This window comes from Anomaloglossus baeobatrachus, chromosome 6 (assembly GCF_048569485.1).
Source record: "Anomaloglossus baeobatrachus isolate aAnoBae1 chromosome 6, aAnoBae1.hap1, whole genome shotgun sequence".
Taxonomy (NCBI): Eukaryota; Metazoa; Chordata; class Amphibia; order Anura; family Aromobatidae; genus Anomaloglossus; species Anomaloglossus baeobatrachus.
The window spans coordinates 81,973,438-81,996,638 of NC_134358.1; the positions used below are offsets into that span (position 1 = coordinate 81,973,438).

The 23,201-nt window shown below is 44.9% G+C and overlaps 1 protein-coding gene across 2 annotated transcripts; it reads right to left on the reverse strand.

The window, feature by feature from the left end:
- Window positions 1-24: 24 nt before the first annotated feature.
- On the reverse strand, window positions 25-20,458 carry LOC142244053 (polyadenylate-binding protein 1-A-like). 2 transcript variants are annotated; one of them, XM_075316236.1, is made up of 15 exons: window positions 20,373-20,458; window positions 18,053-18,259; window positions 16,375-16,568; window positions 16,189-16,304; window positions 14,144-14,280; window positions 13,745-13,839; window positions 8,006-8,143; window positions 7,824-7,919; window positions 7,309-7,581; window positions 7,009-7,084; window positions 6,641-6,751; window positions 3,899-4,050; window positions 1,914-1,989; window positions 1,692-1,822; window positions 25-457 (listed from the first exon to the last, which is right to left on the reverse strand). In XM_075316236.1, the coding sequence occupies exons 2-15, from the start codon at window positions 18,243-18,245 to the stop codon at window positions 365-367; spliced, it is 1,881 nt and encodes a 626-aa protein (XP_075172351.1). In that variant the 5' UTR covers window positions 18,246-18,259; window positions 20,373-20,458; the 3' UTR covers window positions 25-364. The 2 variants fall into 2 exon arrangements, with proteins under 2 accessions (XP_075172351.1, XP_075172352.1); XM_075316237.1 differs by lacking the exon at window positions 20,373-20,458 and adding an exon at window positions 20,221-20,358.
- Between the last annotated feature and the right edge of the window lie 2,743 nt (window positions 20,459-23,201).

Genomic DNA, 23,201 nt, shown 5'->3' on the forward strand with positions numbered 1-23,201 from the left:
AATAATCACACAATTATGTCATCATTTATTTTTATTAAAGGAAAACATTTATACCATGAACAGATAACACATTTAAAAAAAATATAAAATATTATTCACTTTTTGTACATATCAAAATATAAAAGTATTTTTTACATTCATTTAATTTAAAGACGAGTTACGGTCATGACAAATTATCACCTCTTTCCAGAAAAGGTGACCGCTTCTAGATCAGTAGTGAGTTAATTGCTGGGACCCCACTGATCGCCCGAGAAGTTTCCTTCCACCTACCATTCCAGATTTGTAATCTTAGCTATGCATGCTATAAAGAGCAAGGGAGACTTCATGAAGTCTGCAAACATCCGCACTAAAACTCAGATGCCCGTTAGACGGCCATCACTACAGCAGCGTTGTTTACGACTTGGTGCACCACTTGTTTAGCCTGGTAGACTTGAAGAACAGAAACCGCTTCATTGACCTGCAATAAGAGACCACAAAATAACACCGTAACTTTACACTATGGTTGTGATGGTCATTATAAGTATACAATACACTTCTGTTCTTACACATTACACTTCTGCTGTTATTTGTTACACCGCTGCTCTCGCCCGCTACGCCGCTGCTCTCGCCCGCTACGCCGCTGCTCTTGCCCGTCACGCCGCTGCTCTCGCCCGCCACGCCGCTGCTCTCGCCCGTCACGCCGCTGCTCTCGCCCGTCACGCCGCTGCTCTCGCCCGTCACTCCGCTGCTCTCGCCCGTTACACCGCTGCCCTTACCCGTTACACTGCTGCCCTTACCCGCTACACCGCTGCTCTCGCCCGCTACACCGCTGCTCTCGCCCGCTACACCGCTGCTCTCGCCCGCTACACCGCTGCTCTCGCCCGCTACACTGCTGCTCTCGCCCGCTACACCGCTGCTCTCGCCCGCTACACCGCTGCTCTCGCCTGCTACACCGCTGCTCTCGCCCGCTACACCGCTGCTCTCGCCCGTTCCACCGCTGCTCTCGCCCGTTACACCACTGCTCTCGCTCGTTACACCGCTGCTCTCGCCCGTTACACCGCTGCTCTCGCCCGTTCCACCGCTGCTCTCGCCCGTTACACCACTGCTCTCGCTCGTTACACCGCTGCTCTCGCCCGTTACACCGCTGCTCTCGCCCGTTACACCGCTACTATCGCCCGTTACACCTCTACTATCGCCCGTTACACCGCTGCTCTCGCCCGTTACATCGCTGCTCTCGCCCGTTACACCGCTACTCTCGCTCGTTATACCGCTGCCCTTACCCGTTACATCGCTGCTCTCGCCCGTTACACCGCTACTCTCGCTCGTTATACCGCTGCCCTTACCCGTTACACCGCTGCGTTAAACTTTTGCTCTTATGTTACTCTTTTGCTTTTACACATTACACCTCTGCTCTTATCCATTACACTTCTGCTCTTATCCATTACACTTCTGCTCTTATCCATTACACTTCTGCTCTTATCCATTACACTTCTGCTCTTATCCATTACACTTCTGCTCTTATCTGTTACATTTCTGTTCATATCCATTACACTTCTGCTGTTATATGTTACATGTCTTCTTTTATAGATTACACTTCTGCTCTAATCCGTTAAACTTCTGCTCTTATATGTTAGCACTTTTGCTTTTACACATTACACCTCTGCTCTTATCCGATACATTTCTGCTCATATCCATCACACTTCTGCTCTTACCTTGGTTTGGAGAAATTCTGTTGACTCAAGCATGCGTAGAATTTCAGTATTATCAAGCTCCAGCAACATGCCAGTGATTTTTGAACCTAGGGTTGGGTGCATGGCTTGAATTCGAGAGAAAAGAAGTTCACCTGAAATTTAAAAAAAACAAACCACCTTATGTCATGTCTTATGTTCTCTCACAATGCACAGGATATGACAATACTGTACAGTCTTGCATACCAAGCATTTGCTTCTGGTCGGCTGGAGGAGGTGCTACTATAGAGGTAGTTGGCTGTTCTTCCATAACGATTGTGGGCTACAGGTAAATAAATACAGAAAATAGAAAAAAAAAAGCATTACATGTTCTCTGCTTCCCATCAGAGAATTTCTTTTACTTTGATTGGTGGAATATAGTGTAAGATTTTTGCTGAGTAGCAGTTGAAAGAAGCTTCTAAAAGGAGCATAATTGATCACTTTAAAATAAAGATTATCACCACTGTGACCAGAAGTGATGGTATCCTGTCTATACAGTCACACTACTGTACAGCCAAAACAGCGTCAGATCACTGTGGACAGGACGTCATCACTTCCAGTCCCAGACAAGGATGCTGGGGGTTTGAACAGGTAAGTCACACATTTCTTTATTTTAAAACAATCTCTTCTTTCTGGACAGTTTAAATAAAAAGCGTAGAATACCCCTTTAAGAGGAAGCCTATAATTATTACCAGGGTCAGCTCCAGGTTTTTGTGGGCCTCGGGTGAAAGAGTCTCAGTGGGCCCCATGCACAAGCAGACACACACACACACACACACACACACAGAGATACATAAACATACATATATAAAGAGAAATTCAGAAAAACACATATAAACGCATATCATACACACACACACACACACAGATACATACACATACATATATAAAGAGAAATTCAGAAAAACACATATAAACACATATACACACACACACACAGATATTTTTAATATGGGGAATCCAGCAACAGCCTCACTCACCTCCCCGCTTGTCACCCATCCAGCTCCTCCAGGGCATGTGGCTGTGCTACACTGATGGGTGGCAGTCACTAACACACAAGGCTGCAAACAGAGCACACTAACACTGCTGTATATACATCACAGGAGAGGCTGGGGACATACACATTACTGAGGAGGGGGCATACACATTACTGAGGAGGGGGCATACAGCTCCGGGGGGGGGGGGGGGAATACAGCTTTGAGGGGTATTCAGCACTGTGGTAGAAGGGGACATACAGCTCTGGGGGGGTATACAGCTCTGGGGGGGGTATACAGCTCTGGAGGGTATAGAAGTATGCAACCCAGACAGTCCTCCACATACCATAATGCACCAATATTGCTCCACATAATTTAATACAACCTCATATTACTCCATATAATGCACCCGCATATTCCTCCATATAGTGTTATGTAGCCCCCATAGTTCTCCATACAGAATAATGCACCAAATATGCCGCCATATAATATAATGCACCCCAGATTGCTCCACATAATATAATACAGCTCATATTCCTCTATATAGGGTTATGAAGCCCCCATGTAGCAGCATTATGCAGCCCCCATATTCCTCCATATAGTATTATGCAGCCTCCATGTAGCAGCATTATGCAGCCCCCATATTCCTCCATATAGTATTATGCAGCCCCCATGTAGCGGCATTGTGCAGCCCCCATATCGTTTAATGCAGCCCCATAGATGTCTCGTCACAGTAATTAATACATACTCACTGCTCCGGTCTCCACAGCATGTCCACTGTTCTGCCGCTCTGACAGCTCAGCACACAGGTGCGCACAGTAATGACGTCATCGCGCTCCTCTGTACTGAGCTGTCAGAGGCAGAGCGCAGACAGACACAGCGGGAGAATGAGGAGAGAGACAGCGCAGCTCCCTGCCATCATTGCTTTCAATTGTATCGGCATCTGCAATGCCGATACAATTGAAAGTGCGATCCTCAGCGGGAGGGGGGGGGGCGCAGGAAGGGGAGGGGGGGGAGGGGGGAGTGCAGCGCTGGCATCGGGCCTCTCTGACTCATGTGCTCCAAAGCAGCTGCGTGGCCTGCCACCAATGGCGGTACGCCGCCCTGCCGTCTGCGAGTGGGCTCCCTCGGCAGTCCAGGGCCCCGTCACTTGCCTAGGTGTGCTGGGTGCTGACGCCGGCCCTAATTATTACAAATCAGTACATACACAATTCTCACCTGCTGTACAGCAACCTGTGGCTGAATTATGAGCTGCTGCTGATAAACTGGAGCAGAGTATTGATGTGGGACAGAGCACACAGCAGAAATGTTGGTGGCTGCAGCAGTGGCGTGGGAGGAGTGGGGATCCATTGCCTGATGTGAGAAATTTGCTGTATGGGAAAGTTACAAGACATCAAAAAATGGCATTAAATATATCACCATACAAGAATAAGAAACCCAGTGATCCAATGGTAATGGCAAAATATTATGACATTACAGTGATAAATTACACGAAGGTACGTCCGAAACACGTGTAGGGTCGGTTGGCTGGTTACACACAGCTCTGCTGATGGCCGCAGGTATATCCATTCTTATCTTTATCTTGATTGCGATACTTTGAATATTTTTCTATGCATCACGCATCAATGGATATTACCTTTAGTGACTCTGTTGGTGTTGTTTATGGGTAGGTGCTCGCTGACAATTATCACCATGCTTTATCTTATTTATGTACTTTGTTATTGACCATCCTTTATAGCACTATTTGTGCTCCTTTACCATTTTGGTCTTTTAGATGTACCCCTTATATAGTATGTTATTCGATTTTGGCTTGCACTTATCCATTTCTTTCCCCACTCTGCCATCTGGTGGCCTTGTATGTAAATTGCACTTTGCACTTTTTATTGAGATTACTATTTACTATTGGTACTCAATATTGTGTGTCAGCCTTCTTTTATCACCATTCTTAAACCTTTTGCTTATCTTTTTAGAATTTGTCAATAAAGCAATGTTTAATTCACTATACAGTCATATGAAAAAGTTTGGGCACCCCTATTAATGTTAACCTTTTTTCTTTATAACAATTTGGGTTTTTGCAACAGCTATTTCAGTTTCATATATCTAATAACTGATATACTGAGTAATATTTCTGGATTGAAATGAGGTTTATTGTACTAACAGAAAATGTGCAATCCGCATTTAAACAAAATTTGACCGGTGCAAAAGTATGGGCACCCTTATCAATTTCTTGATTTGAACACTCCTAACTACTTTTTACTGACTTACTAAAGCACTAAATTGGTTTTGTAACCTCATTGAGCTTTGAACTTCATAGGCAGGTGTATCCAATCATGAGAAAAGGTATTTAAGGTGGCCACTTGCGAGTTGTTCTCCTATTTGAATCTCCTATGAAGAGTGGCATCATGGGCTCCTCAAAACAACTCTCAAATGATCTGAAAACAAAGATTATTCAACATAGTTGTTCAGGGGAAGGATACAAGATTTAAACTGTCAGTTTCCACTGTGAGGAACATAGAAAGGAAATGGAAGAACACAGGTACAGTTCTTGTTAAGCCCAGAAGTGGCAGGCCAAGAAAAATATCAGAAAGGCAAAGAAGAAGAATGGTGAGAACAGTCAAGGACAATCCAGAGACCACCTCCAAAGACCTGCAGAATCATCTTGCTGCAGATGGTGTCAATGTGCATCGGTCAACAATACAGCGCACGTTGCATACGAAGAAGCTGTATGGGAGAGTGATGCGAAAGAAGCCGTTTCTGCAAGCACGCCACAAACAGTTGCTTGAGGTATGCAAAAGCACATTTGGACAAGCCAGTTACATTTTGGAAGAAGGTCTTGTGGTCTGATGAAACAAAGATTGAGTTGTTTGGTCATACAAAAAGGCGTTATGCATGGAGGCAAAAAAACATGGCATTCCAAGAAAAGCACTTGCTACCCACAGTAAAATTTGGTGGCGGTTCCATCATTCTTTGGGGCTGTGTGGCCAATGCCGGCACCGGGAGTCTTGTTAAAGTTGAGGGTCGCATGGATTCAACTCAGTATCAGCAGATTCTTGACAATAATGTGCAAGAATCAGTGACGAAGTTGAAGTTACGCAGGGGATGGATATTTCAGAAAGACAATGGTCCAAAACACCGCTCCAAATCTACTGAGGCATTCATGCAGAGGAACAATTACAATGTTCTGGAATGGCCATCCCAGTCCCCAGACCTGAATATCATTGAACATCTGTGGGATGATTTGAAGCGTGCTGTCCATGCTCGGCGACCATCAAACATAACTGAACTGGAATTGTTTTGTTAACAGGATTGGTCAAATATACCTTCATCCAGGATCCAGAAACTCATTAAAAGCTACAGGAAGCGACTAGAGGCTGTTATTTTTGCAAAAGGAGGATCTACAAAATATTAATGTTACTTTTATGTTGAGGTGCCCATACTTTTGCAGCGGTCAAATTTTGTTTAAATGCGGATTGCACATTTTCTGTTAGTACAATAAACCTCATTTCAATCCAGAAATATTACTCAGTCCATCAGTTATTAGATATATGAAACTGAAATAGCTGTTGCAAAAACCCAAATTGTTATAAAGAAAAAAGGTTAACATTAATAGGGGTGCCCAAACTTTTTCATATGACTGTATATGGTTGTTGGCTATTTTTTCATCGGTTGTTGTTACAGTAATATCACAGTACAGGGATAATGCACACAGTAATATCACAGTACAGGGATAATGCACACAGTAATATCACAGTACAGGGATAATGCACACAATGATGTCACTTTACATTGATAATATCTATACAATGATAATGCCATGTGGCTCTTTTATTTATTTAAAAACAAAGAGGCAGAAGGCGCCGTCCCCCAACACAGGAGAAATTCATTAGTGCTATTAATTTCAGTTATAGTGTATACAGAAACTTGCGAAACTGTGAGGATATGATTAATGTAATCACTTACCTAGAGGCTGAACTGACATGGCCCGTGGGGCTGGATATACTGGCCTCAATGGGCTGTACATCGCTGGTCTATGAGCCGCTAGTCTGATGGCTCTTGGCACATTCTGGAACGCTGCGAAAAGGCAAATGGAGACAATGACGGATGAATGCAGGTGTGCAGATACTGAGGAGCTAACTTATATCTAGGGGGTACATTGCAGAAAACAATTAAAAAAAACACTAGGTCAGTCACAATTGTCACCTGTGTAGCAGTTAGGAAAGTAGACCATGGGGTAACATTACTATGGAGGTGGTCATGTACATAGCTAAGTGTTACTGGTAATCTACACTCAGCTTACACAATAAACTCCCAGAATTTACCGCTCATACCTTGTGGTGTCCAGTTAGGACTTGGCATAGCCTGTGGTATCGGTCCTGTTGGATAGTATGCTGCATGGTTCTGGGCCTAAAAACAATTTTGGGTGGCATACGGTTAGAAAAACATGGCGGCTTTCTGTCAGTAACAGTGCCCCATCTCTCCACAGGTGGTGCGTGGTACTGTAACTCAGCCTTATTCTTTAAAATGGAGCTGAGCTGCAATACCAGCCACAACCTTAGAACAGGTATGGCGCTGTTCTGCAAGAAAGTGTTCGTGCAAAGTGTCTTTAGGTTTGTTATCTGGAGACGTACCTGTGGAACAGGTGGCATTAAATAGCTGGGAGTTAGTGGTGGTTGGTAGGTATTGATGACTTGGTTGGGTACCATTTGGGTATGATCCATCCTCTGCATAAACTGGTTGGCTAAAAGCACTAGCCGGTCCTTCTTGCGCTGTGCCAGGGCAACATACAAGGGCTTGGAGGCTATAATCCTGCCGTTCATCTCTGTGACCGCTTTGGCTGCCTCCTCGGGGGTGGAGAAACAGACAAAACCAAACCCTTTGCTGCGTCTACCATCCACCATGACCTGAAATATTAGATTACAGTCAACATCTTGGCATCCATATAATGAAACATAGGCAAATTACCAGTACACCCTCACCTAAGGGTCATTCCCTACATTAAAAGTTATCACCTACTCACCACTCTTTTTATACAGGATCAGTGGGGTCCCGGCAGTCAGACCTCCACCAATCCTGTGTATGGTTGAAAACTTTAAAACATAAAAAATGATTGTGAGGATAGAAAGCAGAAAGAAGCTGAGCTGACCTTCGCGCTGGTGATGGTGCCATAGGGAGAAAACACCTGATATAGGAGGTTGTCATCAATGCAATCTGCAATATTTTTAATGTAGAGATTGATGCCCTAAAATTGGAAAAAGAAAAATGATTAAGAATTTGGATATTTTTCCAAATACACAAATCACACATGATGTGAGTGAAGATGCTCACCTGAGATCTGGTGATCCGTTCTTGCTTTATTTGCTCGAACCTCTTCCTAAGCTCGGCTTGTCTTTCTGACTTCTTCTGGGCTCTTCCGACATAAATGGCCTTACCGTTCACATCCTTACCATTCATTTCACCCACAGCCTTAAAAAATTAGGACAATAGTTATTTTACTACTATGTATTTGGACTCAAGAACAGGGTCTCTCGCCCTGGGATATTGAGACACTATTTCCTACAGCTTGTCTTTTTTGACCTCCTAAGGATGGGATCTGATGCCACCCTTGGCACTAAATATATGGCTGATATATACCATATATACTTGAGTATAATCCAACTCAAGTATAAGTCGAGGCCCCTAATTTTACCACAAAACACTGGGAAGACTTGTTGACTCGAGTATAAGCCCAGGGTGGGAAATGCAGCAGCTACTGATAAGTTTCAAAAGTAAAAATAGATACCAATAAAATGTATAAAATGTAATGTGCCCCATCCTTGTCCTCTGTAATAATGTGCCCATGTTTTCTTCTGTGGTAATGTGCTCATATTGTCCCCTGTAGCAATGTGCCCATATTGTCCCCTGTAGTAATATGGCCATATTGTCCCCTGTAGTAATGTGCCCATATTGCCCCCTGTAGTAATGTTTATATTGCCCCCCCCAAGTAATATGCCCATATTGTCCCCTGTAGTAATGTGCCCATATTGTCCCCTGTAGTAGTGAGCCCTTATTGTCCCCTGTAGTAGTGAGCCCATATTGTCCCCTGTAGTAGTGAGCCCATATTGTCCCCTGTAGTAGTGAGCCCATATTGTCCCCTGTAGTAGTGAGCCTATATTGTCCCTTGTAGTAATGTGCCCATATTGTCCCCTGTAGTAATGTGCCCATATTGTCCCCTGTAGTAGTGAGCCCATATTGTCCCCTGTAGTAGTGAGCCTATATTGTCCCTTGTAGTAATGTGCCCATATTGTCCCAAGTAGTAATGTGCCCATATTGTCCCCTGTAGTAATGAACCCTCTATTAATGTGCCCCATCCTGTAGTAATGTGCCCCATCTTTTAGTAATGTCCTCATTCCGGCCCCCTTCTTGTCACCTATGTTGTTTACATACATACAAAAAAGTTATTCTCATCTGTCCTCCCATCCCGTGGTGTCCTCTCACCTGCTTCTTGCGGACCGCAGGCACACAGACCCCTCGATGATCGCGGCTGGTGCACGTCGCCACAGTTGCCATAGGCACTTTATTACAGTTAAATACTTTGCAGCACCACAAAGCATTTAACTGTAATAAAGCGCTGACGACAACAGCGGCGGCATTGTGCACCAGCCGCGTTCATCCATTGGCCTGTGTGCCTGCGTTCCGCAAAAAGCAGGTGAGAGGACACTGCGGGAATGGAGGACAGATGAGAAGATTTTTCTGTAGAGCCCTCACTCGAGTAAGCCAAGTGGGGCGTTTTCAGCATGAAAAAAAATGGGCTGATAAACTCAGCTTATACTCGAGTATATACGGTACATTATACATTATAAGAGGTATAACTATAAGGCTGATATATAACTGTAGCTGTAATAGGGCAGTTTTTAATATAAATGAATGAAAGGTAAGCAAATCCCAGAAGTGAAAAACTTGGGACAATTATTGTCCTCCTGACTATCGTAGACCTGCAAATTATCCTGGCGAGGATTAGTTTAGATGGGTTGTCAACAACTTGGGCAAACCCTTCTCAATCTCAGCGTTTGCCCCCGATAAAATAAAAACATTTCGGCTGTTCTCACACCAGGGATGATTATATCCTCCGATAGAATCAGGCTGATCATGGTAATGACACCAGCGTGGCCAACTTAACTTATGTTTTCTGGACAGTGTCTCAAAAAATCAAGGGCAGTCAACGTTTTTTTAACGGACACATTAGAAAACCATAATATTTCATTATGATTTTAAGTGATACATTTCTAAATCGTATGTGAAGACATTAGCTGCATTCATGGTAAAAGGGTGATAGACACCTAAAAAAAAAAAACCTGTATAAATCTTTCCAGCTTAAAAAAAATCATGGACACATCAACTTTTTTTTTTTAGACAAGGGGAAAAAAAGTGTCCTATTTTTACAGACTGTCCTGGAATTTCTGACGAGGGGCAAGCACCCCGAAACACCGTGTCTGCAAATTGGGATTCTGATCTGGCTTATATATCCTGAGTCATATTGCAAAGGATTGTCGAAAATCCACTTGTGACTTTTAGGATCGCTACTTCCAATAGGTGGCGCTGTGCTAGAGTTTGTCTCCTTTACTGGAGAGACAATTTGAATATTTCCCAGAGGGGCATTGCAGCTATAAGTCCCCTTACCTGGCAGCCAGACTGGCTTGCAAAGTCTCCTTAAGGAGAATAGTGTTCCCCCGTGGAATTTTAGGGGCATTGCAGCTATAAGTCCCCTTACCTGGCAGCCAGACTGGCTTGCAAAGTCTCCTTAAGGAGAATAGTGTTCCCCCGTGGTCCCCACATAGCTTTCTCATGAGCCAGATCAGACACCCCCATACTTTGCACTGACGAGGGGCAAGCACCCCGAAACACCGTGTCTGCAAATTGGGATTCTGATCTGGCTTATATATCCTGAGTCATATTGCAAAGGATTGTCGAAAATCCACTTGTGACTTTTAGGATCGCTACTTCCAATAGGTGGCGCTGTGCTAGAGTTTGTCTCCTTTACTGGAGAGACAATCTGGAATTTCTGGTCAGTTGTCAACCCAAAATGACACTCGGCTTCAAGCTCTGATTAGAGTTTGAGCCTAAATTCGTAACTTCCAAGGCACCGAAACGCCTTCAGTTAGTCAAAAAAGCATTATTGATTTATTTATACCGGCATACACTGAAAAAAAAAAAGAAAAAAAAAAGTTTGAGCCTAGTTTAATTTACTGTGATCGGATTCTCTCGAATGTGAACCTCAGCTCACACTTGCAGAGAAGACGGAGAACTTAATGCCTCCATTGTCTGTGTTCTCGTAAATCGGACTGCACTCCGATGAGCTACTTGCTTCCTATTGATGTTGGTTTAATCTGAAGGACGAGAGAGGGAAGCTGGCACTGATTGCGCACAGGGCTCACGTAACATCCACTGGAACTGCTCCGCCACTAGAGGTGAATATACCGTATTTTTCGGATTATAAAGCCTGCTTTACACCTTACGATCCAGCATACGATATCATATGCGATTGTAACCGCCCCCATCGTATGTGCGGCACGTTGAATTTGTTGAATGTGCCGCACAAACGATTAACCCCCGTCACACGTACTTACCCGTCCATATGACCTCGCTGTGGCCGGTGAACGTCCACTTCCTGGAGTGGAAGGGACGTTCGGCGTCACAGCGACGTCACGCGGCAGCCGGCCAATAGATGCGAAGGGGCGGAGCTGAGCGGGACGTAAACATCCCGCCCACCTCCTTCCTTTGGCATTACCGGCGGGAGCCGCAGGACGCAGGGAAGATCTGTTCAATGTTCCCGAGGTGCCACACACTGCGATGTGCGCTACCCCGGGTACGATGAACAATCTGACGTTCAATTCTAGAGAAATGAACGATGTGTATGCGATGAACGTTTTACCGTTCAATCGCAATCGCACGTAGCTGTTACACACTACAATGTACCTTACGATGCCAGATGTGCGTGACTTACGACGTGACCCCGGCGACACATTGTAAGATACATTGCAGCGTGTAAAGAGGGCTTAAGACACTTTTTTTCCCCCAAAACTGGGGGTAAAATGGTGGTGCATCTTATAATCAGGATATGGCTTACCGGAGCGGCAGTGGTGGAGCGGGGGGGGGGGGGGGTCACAGAAGGCAGTGTCGGCAATACTGAGGGCTCGGAGGAGGGGGGTGTCACTGCAGTGGAGCAGCTCAGGAGGGTCACAGGACGGAGGGTCGGCAATGCGGCGGGCGCCATTGATCTGACAGCGGGCTGCAGGCTCCATTGAATCGCCAGCGGTTGACGCGATGGACTTCAGGATAATGACCACGGAGGTGGCGCGTGCGCACATTGATGCAATGGACTTTAAGGAAATGGCCGCGGAGTCCTATCTGTGCACACACTGCTTCTGCGGCCATTTTCTTGAAGTCAGTCTCGTCAACCACAGGCGATTCGATCCCGCAGTCTACCTGAAGATCAATGGCGCCTGACACTACAATACCCCTGAGCCCGAAATATCACCGACCCTCCGTCCACTGTCCCTCCTGAGCCGCGACACTCCCTCCTCTGAGCCCGGAGCTGACCCTGCCTCCTGTGACCTTCCTGAGCCGCTCCACCACCACCACTCCCCCTGGTGAGAAATTATAAGGATTATAAGACGGACCCTCATTTAACATTACAAATTTTTTTTTTTCCTATTTGCCCCCTCTAAATTTGGGGTGCGTCTTATAATCCAGTGCATCTTCTAAAACGAAAAATACGGTTAAGTGTTTTCATTTTAACACAGGCAAACACTCAGATTGAGAATGGGATCGCCGAGTAGTGGACAACCCCTTTAAAGGTATATTTGTACCTTAAGCATTTATGGCATCACCATCTGACGACATAACTGTCTTATTGCTACGGCTGCCACCGTTAGAACATATACAGTATCTATCCAGAGAAAAGGGTTCTCTCAATCACCAACTTGTCTGGTTTGGCAAATGGCTGACCGCGGCACACAGATGGAGAATGAAGACATGGCTGCACATGAGCAAGTCTCTCAATTCATTTCTATGAGAATTAATCAAGGACACGCAGTTGGCTGTGAATTGACAGGCCACATACGTCCGTAGCCACCTCCCTCACCATGGGGTCCCGTCTTGTGGGTATACCATAAATTTGTGTAATAGGAAAACCCCCTTAAAGTATGTAAACCTGATGTCTTTTAGACGTCCTGTTACGTTTTCCAAAGCAAAGATGCAGACACCAGTGTCGTTTTCGAGGAGTTTCTTTCTTGGTGTTTTTTCCCCAGAGTTTTTGCGGTGGTTTCGCCGTTGGCATCTTTTTCTGTAGTTTTAGGGTATGTGCACACTGAGTCTTTTTACTTTGAGCTTTTGGAGCGGAAACTCCAGATTTTTGTGGAGGATTTGGAAAGTTTCCGCTCAGTTTTGACTCCAAGAACTACAGTACTCAAAAAAAGTTGATGTGCCCATACCCTTAAGGGTAAGTTCCCAACATTTGTAGACACTCAGTCCTAGACACAGTATCAGTCTTCCTGTGGAGACGTGAGTGCTGGAGAACGCAGCGTCTGTGCCCACAATCAGGGATTCGGGCGATTAGATTTTCACTGTGTTTGCCAGCTGAGAACAATCGCATCTCTGCAAGTATAAATTGACATGCTGGGGGTCAGAAAGCCACACCACGGGTCTGTTTACACTGCAGAAAAAAGCACAGTGGGCAGATTTCTATAAATCTCGTCCACTATGCGTGTATTGTACAATGCAGCTTTTGGATGGAGTGGAAATACACTGCGTCTGAAGCGCTGCTAATCCTGATTTTGGGAAGCCGGCCTAATACAACTAACAAACTGTTGACATGTCAATAAACACTGTGAATGGAAGCGATCAAGGTCCTGAGAACCCCACTAAGTAATACTACAGAGCAGCAGATTCTCTCCTGTGCTCAGTTCCTATCAGCAATGTGGAGTCATATACAGACTGGTAAATGGTAGTCGTTGCTCATCTTCCACTTAGATGGCCTACAAGAGATACTAATGCTGATTCCAGATGTTTTGTAAGTCTCCATCTCACTTTTAAGGCATCCTCGTGTGTCTCGAAATTGACAAAGCCGAATCCCTTGGACGTTCCATTTGCATCAGTCATGACTTTCACGCTCAGTATTGGCCCTAAAGTGAGAATATTGCCCAAAATTAGAGCAGGAAGCTTCAGAACCCATATACAAGTCTGACTAACAGCCATTTCACAATGATGTATTGTGGCATAATGTTATAGACCATATTATTGTTGTTTGTCTTGACCTGTTGGCACGTCTTATGGCCCGGACTGACCGCATCATAAATGGCGACGATGGCGTTAGCTCAGGTTATAAGACCTGCTGAGTGGACGGAGATTGCAGCAATAATGCGGACTATGTGACCTCAATATGGTCTTCTGACATAGCCGTGATACTTGTAGCTAATTAATATTTACCGTATTTGCAGAACAATTCCTTGAGCCGTTCGTCGTCCATGTTTTCTCCAAAGTTCTTGATGTAAACATTGGTGAATAAAGCTCTGGCTACAAGTTCAGGTTCTCGATCTTTACGGGACTTGAAATGTCCAATAAACCTTAAAAGAAAATACAAAAATGTCGATCCACAGCTGTGACTAATGGCAAAAAAAACCCCAAAAACATTTAAAGGGGTATTGTGCAAACTTTGACGATCAAAGATGTTGGTTCCACAATGTGTGTAATTTATATATATATATATATATATATATATATATATAACACCAAAGAAGAATATGCAGGCCATATTGTATAATGCAAAACACTTCATCTTTATTGACAAATAATATTTAAAAACACGTAACAATAATGGATCAGCCCAGGAGGGACGGATGGAATAATGGGGAACACCAGGCACTTGTTGTTCTATCATTAATGGATAACCATATATGGGTAGTATGAAATGTTACTCTGTATCAGAAATCCTTCAAAACTACAAACCTTTCCCAATAATAAACATTAAGTAATGTATAAATTATAACAAGGATATAGTTTGTAGTATCAATATATTACTCCATGTAACATGTAACATAACATTACCAAAAGTCCAAAAGCGTAAGACTGCCACGGCCTCCCACAGACACACTGACGCGCGTTTCGCACCTAAACGTGCTTCGTCCATAATATATATGTGTGTATATGCACACACATTATATATATATATATATATATATATATATATATATACATAAATCTATATCTATATATCTAATATATATATATATATATATATATATATATATATATATATATATATATATATATATATATATGTATATATATAATTTTTATTCTTCATATGTAAACAGATTTCTGAAACTGTTCCATTGAAGCACCGCTGTGGCATTTTTTTTATCTCACTGCCGGAGTGGTCTCAATGTGTGTTCCGTGCCCTTAGTAATATAATTACCAGCCGTCGTCTTCTGCTCTTCCGCTATCTTGTAACTGCAAGACTGATCAGAAGTCAGAGGTAACAAGTTAATGTAAATCTATGAGAGTCTCTTTCTGGTTCTCATAGACTTATATAGAGACCTCCGAGTCCACCCGACAAACACTGGGGTGATCCAGCAGGTCACAACTAGCAGACCACGAGCAGTGTGGAGCTGGAGTAAAATACTAGGGACAGGAAACATAACTAGTGATACAACTCTAGCGGTGACTAATAAACGCTAGAGTGGTGCTTTAATCTCAGAAAAGATCCATTCAGCCATGTAGAAATAATTTTTAATGAGACATTTTGGAAAAAAATCTGCATTTTCGATGTACCCGTGAAATCTTATGGCATATTCACACGATATAATGTCGCACAGATGTAGTCCTAGATGTGCTGGTAGAATAGGGTCAGAGAACCACAGTTTTTCCCTATAGGTGTGGATCCCCGAAGACAAGGGTTGTCCACCTTTCAGGACATTTTTTTTTTTCTTACTTAGATGCATAGATTTTTTTTCTAAAAATCATTTTTGCAATTGGGTTTCATTAAAAATGTTGCACCATTTGCCTTCTATAACCTCTGTGTTGCACTCACTACTGCTGTCAGCCAAAAGGGTTAACTGAGAATCCATCAGTGAGCAGTGGGAGAGTTCATCACTCTTATATGTCTTTTTCTGAGCTCCTCTGAGATGATTTATTATCACAGACCACATCAAAGTTGAATGTAAAGAACCTGGAAAAGCCAAGTGGTGCAACATTTTTAAGGAAAACCAATTGCAAAAATAAATCTTAGACCCACATTCATGCATCTAAGTAAAAAAAAAATTACCCTAATTCTGTACCTGTATTGTTAACATGTGATCAGTGTTTAATTGTGGATTCTTTGTATTTGGCGGCTTCACAAATCTCCTTGCACAAGCCTTGGTTTCCAGTATGGCTGGGGGTCTCTTGACAGACCCTTGATTTGGGGTCAGGAGACCGGCGGCCGGTCCAGAAATCACAGACATGAAGCCGGCCTTAGAGGAGGGCATACTTACACTTTCTGGTTGTCTAGGATCATACCATTCAACGAGTCAATGGCCTTCTGGGCCGATTCGTGGGTCTCGAAATGTACAAACCCATAGCCCTTAGATCCATTTTCATCACACACGACCTGCAACACCTCATATTAATAAATGGCATAGTTACTGCACTCATAGACCTGTATATTGGGGAGCACCTACCTTACACGACAGGATATTGCCGAAAGCAGAAAATGTGTCATACAGTAATTTACTATCAATTGTCTCATCCAGGTTTTTGATAAAAACATTGCCGACCCCGCTCTTTCTTATGGATGGGTCCCGCTGACACCACATTATGCGCATCGGTTTGCCCTTCATGTCTTCAAAGTTCATGGTATCCAGAGCTCGCTCCGCTGGGGGGGAAAGGAAGGGGGCAGCTTTAATTAAACTGATTCAGTAAGTTCTAACAAAGGGAACGTCCCCCCTCAGGGACCTCCCCCGGGAACGTCCCCCCTCAGGGACCTCCCCCGGGAACGTCCCCCCTCAGGGACCTCCCCCGGGAACGTCCCCCCTCAGGGACCTCCCCCGGGAACGTCCCCCCTCAGGGACCTCCCCCGGGAACGTCCCCCCTCAGGGACCTCCCCCGGGAACGTCCCTCCACAGGGACCTCCCCCGGGAACGTCCACCCACAGGGACCTCCCCCGGGAACGTCCACCCACAGGGACCTCCCCCGGGAACGTCCGCCCTCAGGGACCTCCCCCGGGAACGTCCGCCCTCAGGGACCTCCCCCGGGAACGTCCGCCCTCAGGGACCTCCCCCGGGAACGTCCTCCCTCAGGGACCTCCCCCGGGAACGTCCACCCTCAGGGACCTCCCCCGGGAACGTCCACCCTCAGGGACCTCCCCCGGGAACGTCCACCCTCAGGGACCTCCCCCGGGAACGTCCACCCTCAGGGACCTCCCCCGGGAACGTCCACCCTCAGGGACCTCCCCCGGGAACGTCCACCCTCAGGGACCTCCCCCGGGAACGTCCACCCTCAGGGACCTCCCCCGGGAACGTCCACCCTCAGGGACCTCCCCCGGGAACGTCCACCCTCAGGGACCTCCCCCGGGAACGTCCACCCTCAGGGACCTCCCCAGGGAACGTCCACCCTCAGGGACCTCCCCAGGGACCGTCCCCCCTCAGGGACCTCCCCCGGGACCGTCCCCCCTCAGGGACCTCCCCCGGGAACGTCCACCCTCAGGGACCTCCCCCGGGAACGTCCACCCTCAGGGACCTCCCCCGGGAACGTCCACCCTCAGGGACCTCCCCAGGGAACGTCCACCTCAGGGACCTCCCCACCTTATGCCCTGATACAGATTGTTGATCAGTTCCAGTAATTAGTGCTAATACATTTTTATTTTACCCCCATAACATGAAAGTAAGGTTAAAGGGGTTGTTTACTACTAGAACAACCCCTTCTAATTCCTTGTTTCCCCCAGGTAAAATGATAAAGATACTCCTGTACGGCCACGGTTCCAGCGGTGTCGGCGCTCGCTGTAATGGGGCTCATGTGGGGTTGTGACATCATGCGAGCCCCACATCCAATCAGCTTCTTTGGACCAGACAAGTTAATCAACAGGAAGTAAGCGCTGCGGCTGCCACTCACTTCCTGTTGATTGCTGCTGTGTCCGAAGGAAGCTGTCGCTGATTGGACAAAGGGCTCACGTGATGTACAACACCAAGTGAGCCCTGGCTCCATGTGTAACCCCCCCCCCCATATGAGCAGCATGATGAGCGACCACCGGCCCCGTGTGCGACCCCCGCGGCCCCGTGTGCGACCCCAGCCTAGAGTTGTTTTCTTGCTCACAGGGTTGCAATGTCTTATAGCTGTATATATGTAACTGATGGTTCTTACCGTCGGCCGGCTGCTGGAAATTGACATAGGCATAGCCAAGAGACTGATGGGTGAGCTTGTCTCTGCATACTCTGATGGACAAAATGTTTCCAGCAGGACTGAACTTTTCATGCAGCATAGCTTCTGTGACATCCAGACACAGGTCCCCGACATACAGGGATGCTGTATTGTGGCTGACGGCGTTGTCAGGCATTATTAGTAGAGTCACTAAAATAAAGGAGATTGTAAAAAAAAACAGCTTGATAACTCTACATGTGGTCAACAGGACGTGGCAGTGACCCCAAAGTCGGCTATACAGGTTACATGTCTCGGCCCACAGTCCTCCATGCTCGGCCGAGTGCTCCAGTCTTCTGTAGGAGCGAGCAGCTGCCCGATGCCTCCGGCAGGGGCTCATATCCTCCCAAACTAAAGCAAATGCAGCCAGCCGGATCATTCTCTCCCCTGACATAATCTGCTTGGGGTAAATCCCCATACCTGCCAATCCTGCCGAAATCAGCTAAATTTAATTTATTTTGGGTGAAGACCTTCAAGAGCTGCAGCCGGTCAATAAAACACAGTAAGTACGACACTTTGGTGGCTTTTTTTTTTTTTTCCATTTAAATACTTGCATTATTGACTAAATATCATTTTTGCAATAAGGTTTCAATATTTTGGACTGTTTGGCTTCTACCACCTCTATATATCACAGAACACGACAGACTGAGTTAACTGTGCATCCATCAGTGAGCTCAACTGACGGCTGAATAAAGCTCCAAAGGTCATTTATTTCCAAATCCAACCCAAATGGTGCAAACTTTTTAATTAAAAAAAGTCTCCTATGGTGTCTATGTCCTGTCCGTGAACAGAGGCATCTTTAGAACCTGTATATAAGCTGTTTCAATTTTAAGGGTATGTAAAAAAAAAAAAAAAAAAATGATGTCATGTTTTTGTGTTTTATCAAGCAGAAGTGCCACAAGGATTGACATGTTTCTTTTTCCATGTGAAATAAAAACATGAAAAGAAAGTTTATTTAAAGATTATTGGATGCAATTTTTAAGGCCTTGTGCGCACGCTGCTGTATTTGCTGTTTTTTTGGTGCAGTTTGTGGATCTTAAACTGCATGTATGACCTTCCCCAGCAAAGTCTATGAGAAATCCGAAAGGCTGTGCACACGTTGCTTCTTTTTTGTCTGCAGTTCTGGGTGCAGAAAAAAAACAAAACAATGTCACTTCATTTCTGGGTTTTTCCATTGAATATAGTGAAAAAAACGCATGGGGAAAAAAGCAACAAAAAGCGGCAAAAATGCATGCGTTTTTAGGCTGTGCACACGGTGCGTTTTTCGCGGCGTTTTTGCGCGTTTTTCGGGTGCGTTTTTGGCCTCAAACCTGCATGACTTTGCTTCCCCAGCAAAGTCTATGAGTTTTCATTTTTGCTGTCCGCACACAACTTTTTTTTTAAGCTGCGTTTTTTAGCTTAAAATAAAAAATGGACATGTCAATTCTTTCCTGCGTTTTTCTGCGTTTTCCCCCCCATGCAATGCATTGGAAAAACGCAGAGATCAAAAACGCAGCAAAACGCAGCCAAAAACGCACCAAATCGCGGTACAAAACGCATTCTTTTTTTGCTACGGGTACGTTTTTGTGCGTTTTTAGCGGCCAAAAACACAGCGTCATAAAAACGCAGCATGCGCACATAGCCTTAATGTGTTTTTTTGGCTAAAGGTGAGTTTTTCTGCCAGAGGGTGCGTTTTTCGCTGCAGAAACAAAACTGCAGCATGCGCACATAGCCTCAATGAGGATTTTGTTGCAAAATCCACTACAAAAATCCATGTTAAAAAAAAAAACACAAAACAACTTGTAAAGAGAAGAGGTAAACCTTTAGAAACTCCTTGATGCTTTCTGCTAGAATCAGCACCGGTCTTACTCCGCGTCTTTGTGCTTTATTCCAGTTTGTTTATATGGAGCTTATCTGAAATACCGCACACGGCCTGTGGGTAAGAGTGGCGCTGTTTCTAGGAGAACATTTTGGTTTTTCTAATTAATGTACCCAAACCATCATGGCCAGTCTGGTGTACTGGAAGGGCATTATTTGCCAGCTCCTTCCAGCGTTTGCTGACTAATAGGCCCATTCACCCAGGAGGGGGCGCCACAACCTACTAAGATGGGGGGCTGAGTTGCTGTAATATCTACCTCTAACCACCAGGTATATCGGACCTGACGTAACCCGTGTAGGATGTCGGTGATTGGAAGAGCTGTGATTTTATAATTCTTCCAATTCCTCTGCAAATATTTTGGTTGTGCTGATTTCAGACAAGGAAAATAGCCAAATTGTGGTCCGTCACCTTATTTCTTTCCTGAATGGCCTCTTGATGACTACTTCTGTTAAACTGTCACCCGGGCACAGCGTAACTGCCTCATGGCGGTGTGATACTCGGTGTGATGCCCATGTGAGCGCAGCACACGCACTTACTACTGGTCTGGGCACAAGTCACGGCTGACACTTCCACATTACACCTGCATAACCCTTTATAATAAAACATACTACGTCATAAATCCACACCTATAAAGTAACAGCTGTCACTTATTAAGTATTAATTATTAAATGTAATGAATTGAGGAATCAATATTTTTCCAATATGTTTTGTGAAAATAAAAGTGAGCGCCATCTTTCTTCCTGGCACAGGATTGTGAAGGATCTATACTACAGAATTAAGAGAAAATACAACTTTAGGCCATGACACTGGAAAGCAATGAATCCCAAAAGGTTTGGCCTACCTGGATGATGTCATTCTGGAGCTCCTACACTGTCCAGCACCTAAAGAAGAAAGAAGTGCCGACAGTATATACAGTACAGTATAGTGTCACGATAGGAGGTCAATAATCAACAGGGGGACGTCACAGCATAAGGATAAGTTACTAATTTAAATAGTTTACTCAGTGATGTCACTTAGATAATGCACAAAGTGGTGTCACAGCACAAAGAAAACACAGTGATGCCACAATACATAAATCATGCACACAGTGATGTCTGAAAACATACAGAATGCACAAAATGATGTCACAGCCAAAGAATGATGCACAGAGTGATGTCAGGGCAAAAGAGTAATGCACAGAGTGATGTCAGGGCACAAGAGTAATGCACAGAGTGATGTCAGGGCACAAGAGTAATGTACAGAGTGATGTCAGGGCACAAGAGTAATGCACAGAGTGATGTCAGGGCACAAGAGTAATGCACAGAGTGATGTCAGGGCTCAAGAGTAATGCACAGAGTGATGTCAGGGCACAAGAGTAATGCACAGAGTGATGTCAGGGCACAAGAGTAATGCACAGAGTGATGTCAGGGCTCAAGAGTAATGCACAGAGTGATGTCAGGGCACAAGAGTAATGCACAGAGTGATGTCAGGGCACAAGAGTAATGCACAGAGTGATGTCAGGGCACAAGAGTAATGCACAGAGTGATGTCAGGGCTCAAGAGTGATGCACAGAGTGATGTCAGGGCACAATAGTAATGCACAGAGTGATGTCAGGGCACAAGAGTAATGCACAGAGTGACGTCAGGGCACAAGAGTAATGCACAGAGTGACGTCAGGGCACAAGAGTAATGCACAGAGTGATGTCAGGGCACAAGAGTAATGCACAGAGTGATGTCAGGGCACAAGAGTAATGCACAGAGTGATGTCAGGGCACAAGAGTAATGCATAAAGTGATGTCAGGGCACAAGACTAATGCATAAAGTGATGTCAGGGCACAAGAGTAATGCACAGAGTGATGTCAGGGCACAAGAGTAATGCACAGAGTGATGTCAGGGCACAAGAGTGATGCACAGAGTGATGTCAGGGCACAAGAGTAATGCATAAAGTGATGTCAGGGCACAAGAGTAATGCATAAAGTGATGTCAGGGCACAAGAGTAATGCACAAAGTGATATCAGGGCACAAGAGTAATGTACAAAGTGATGTCAGGACAAAAGAGTAATGCACAGAGTGATGTCAGGGCACAAGAGTAATGCACAGAGTGATGTCATGGCACAAGAGTAATGCACAGAGTGATGTCAGGGCTCAAGAGTAATGCACAAAGTGATGTCAGGGCACAAGAGTAATGCACAAAGTGATGTCACGGCACAAGCGTAATGCACAAAGTGATGTCACGGCACAAGAGTAATGCACAAAGTTAAGTCATAGTAGAAAGATGTACCACAAAGTGATGTCACAGCACAATATACAAGAATAATGCATAGTACAAGAATAATTCACAAAGTGATGTCATAGTACATGCATGATGCACAAAGCTATGTAATGGAACAAAGAGTAATACACAAAATGATGTGACAGTGCTTATGTAATGCACAAAGTGACGCCAGAGCACTTATGGGAATTATACACAAAGTGATGTCACAGTGCATACATAATTCACAAGGGTATGTCACTTCACAAGAGTAATGCACAGTGATGTCAGTGTACATGCATAATGCAGAAAATGATGTCACATCATGGGAATAATGCACACAGTGAGGTCACATTACATATTGCACATGATAGACTTGTAGCACAGAAATATCACACACAAAAATGTCTCTATGCAGATTGTGATTTTGCAGTGAACTCTTCTGCCATGCGCACATTACTATACATACAGTCCCAACAGCTTCACATACCAGGCTTCATGTCTTCCAGCCTTAGCTGCTTTCTTACCTATGCACACTTGGATGGTATTTTAGGGTCTCCCAGCTCTTATATTGGCCACTGCTGATCTGGTTATGGTAAAGCAGTGTTTTTCCAGGAGGGCAGAGTGCATTGTGTGCATCATTCTGAGTGCTGCAGTTTACAGTCTGGACACTAGATGTCATCTCATACAAGAGCTGTGAGCATTATATGCATTTAGAGATATTGTAACACACAGCCCAGTGTAAAGTGACCTGGCTGAAGCCAGAGGGAAAATGTAGCACACAGGCCAGCATACACGTGTAACGGCCCTGAATGTCAGTGATTAGAGATGAGCGGATTGCTCATAATCCGGATCCGCGCGGTTTCAGGGTCCGATTGGGATCCGGTTCTTCTTCTTCCTCTCTTTCTTCCTCTCTCTCTCTCTCTCTCCTCCCCATTGACTTACATTGGTCCGGATTCCGGATCAGATCCGGACTTCTTTCACGACCCGCGACGGATCCACCGGACC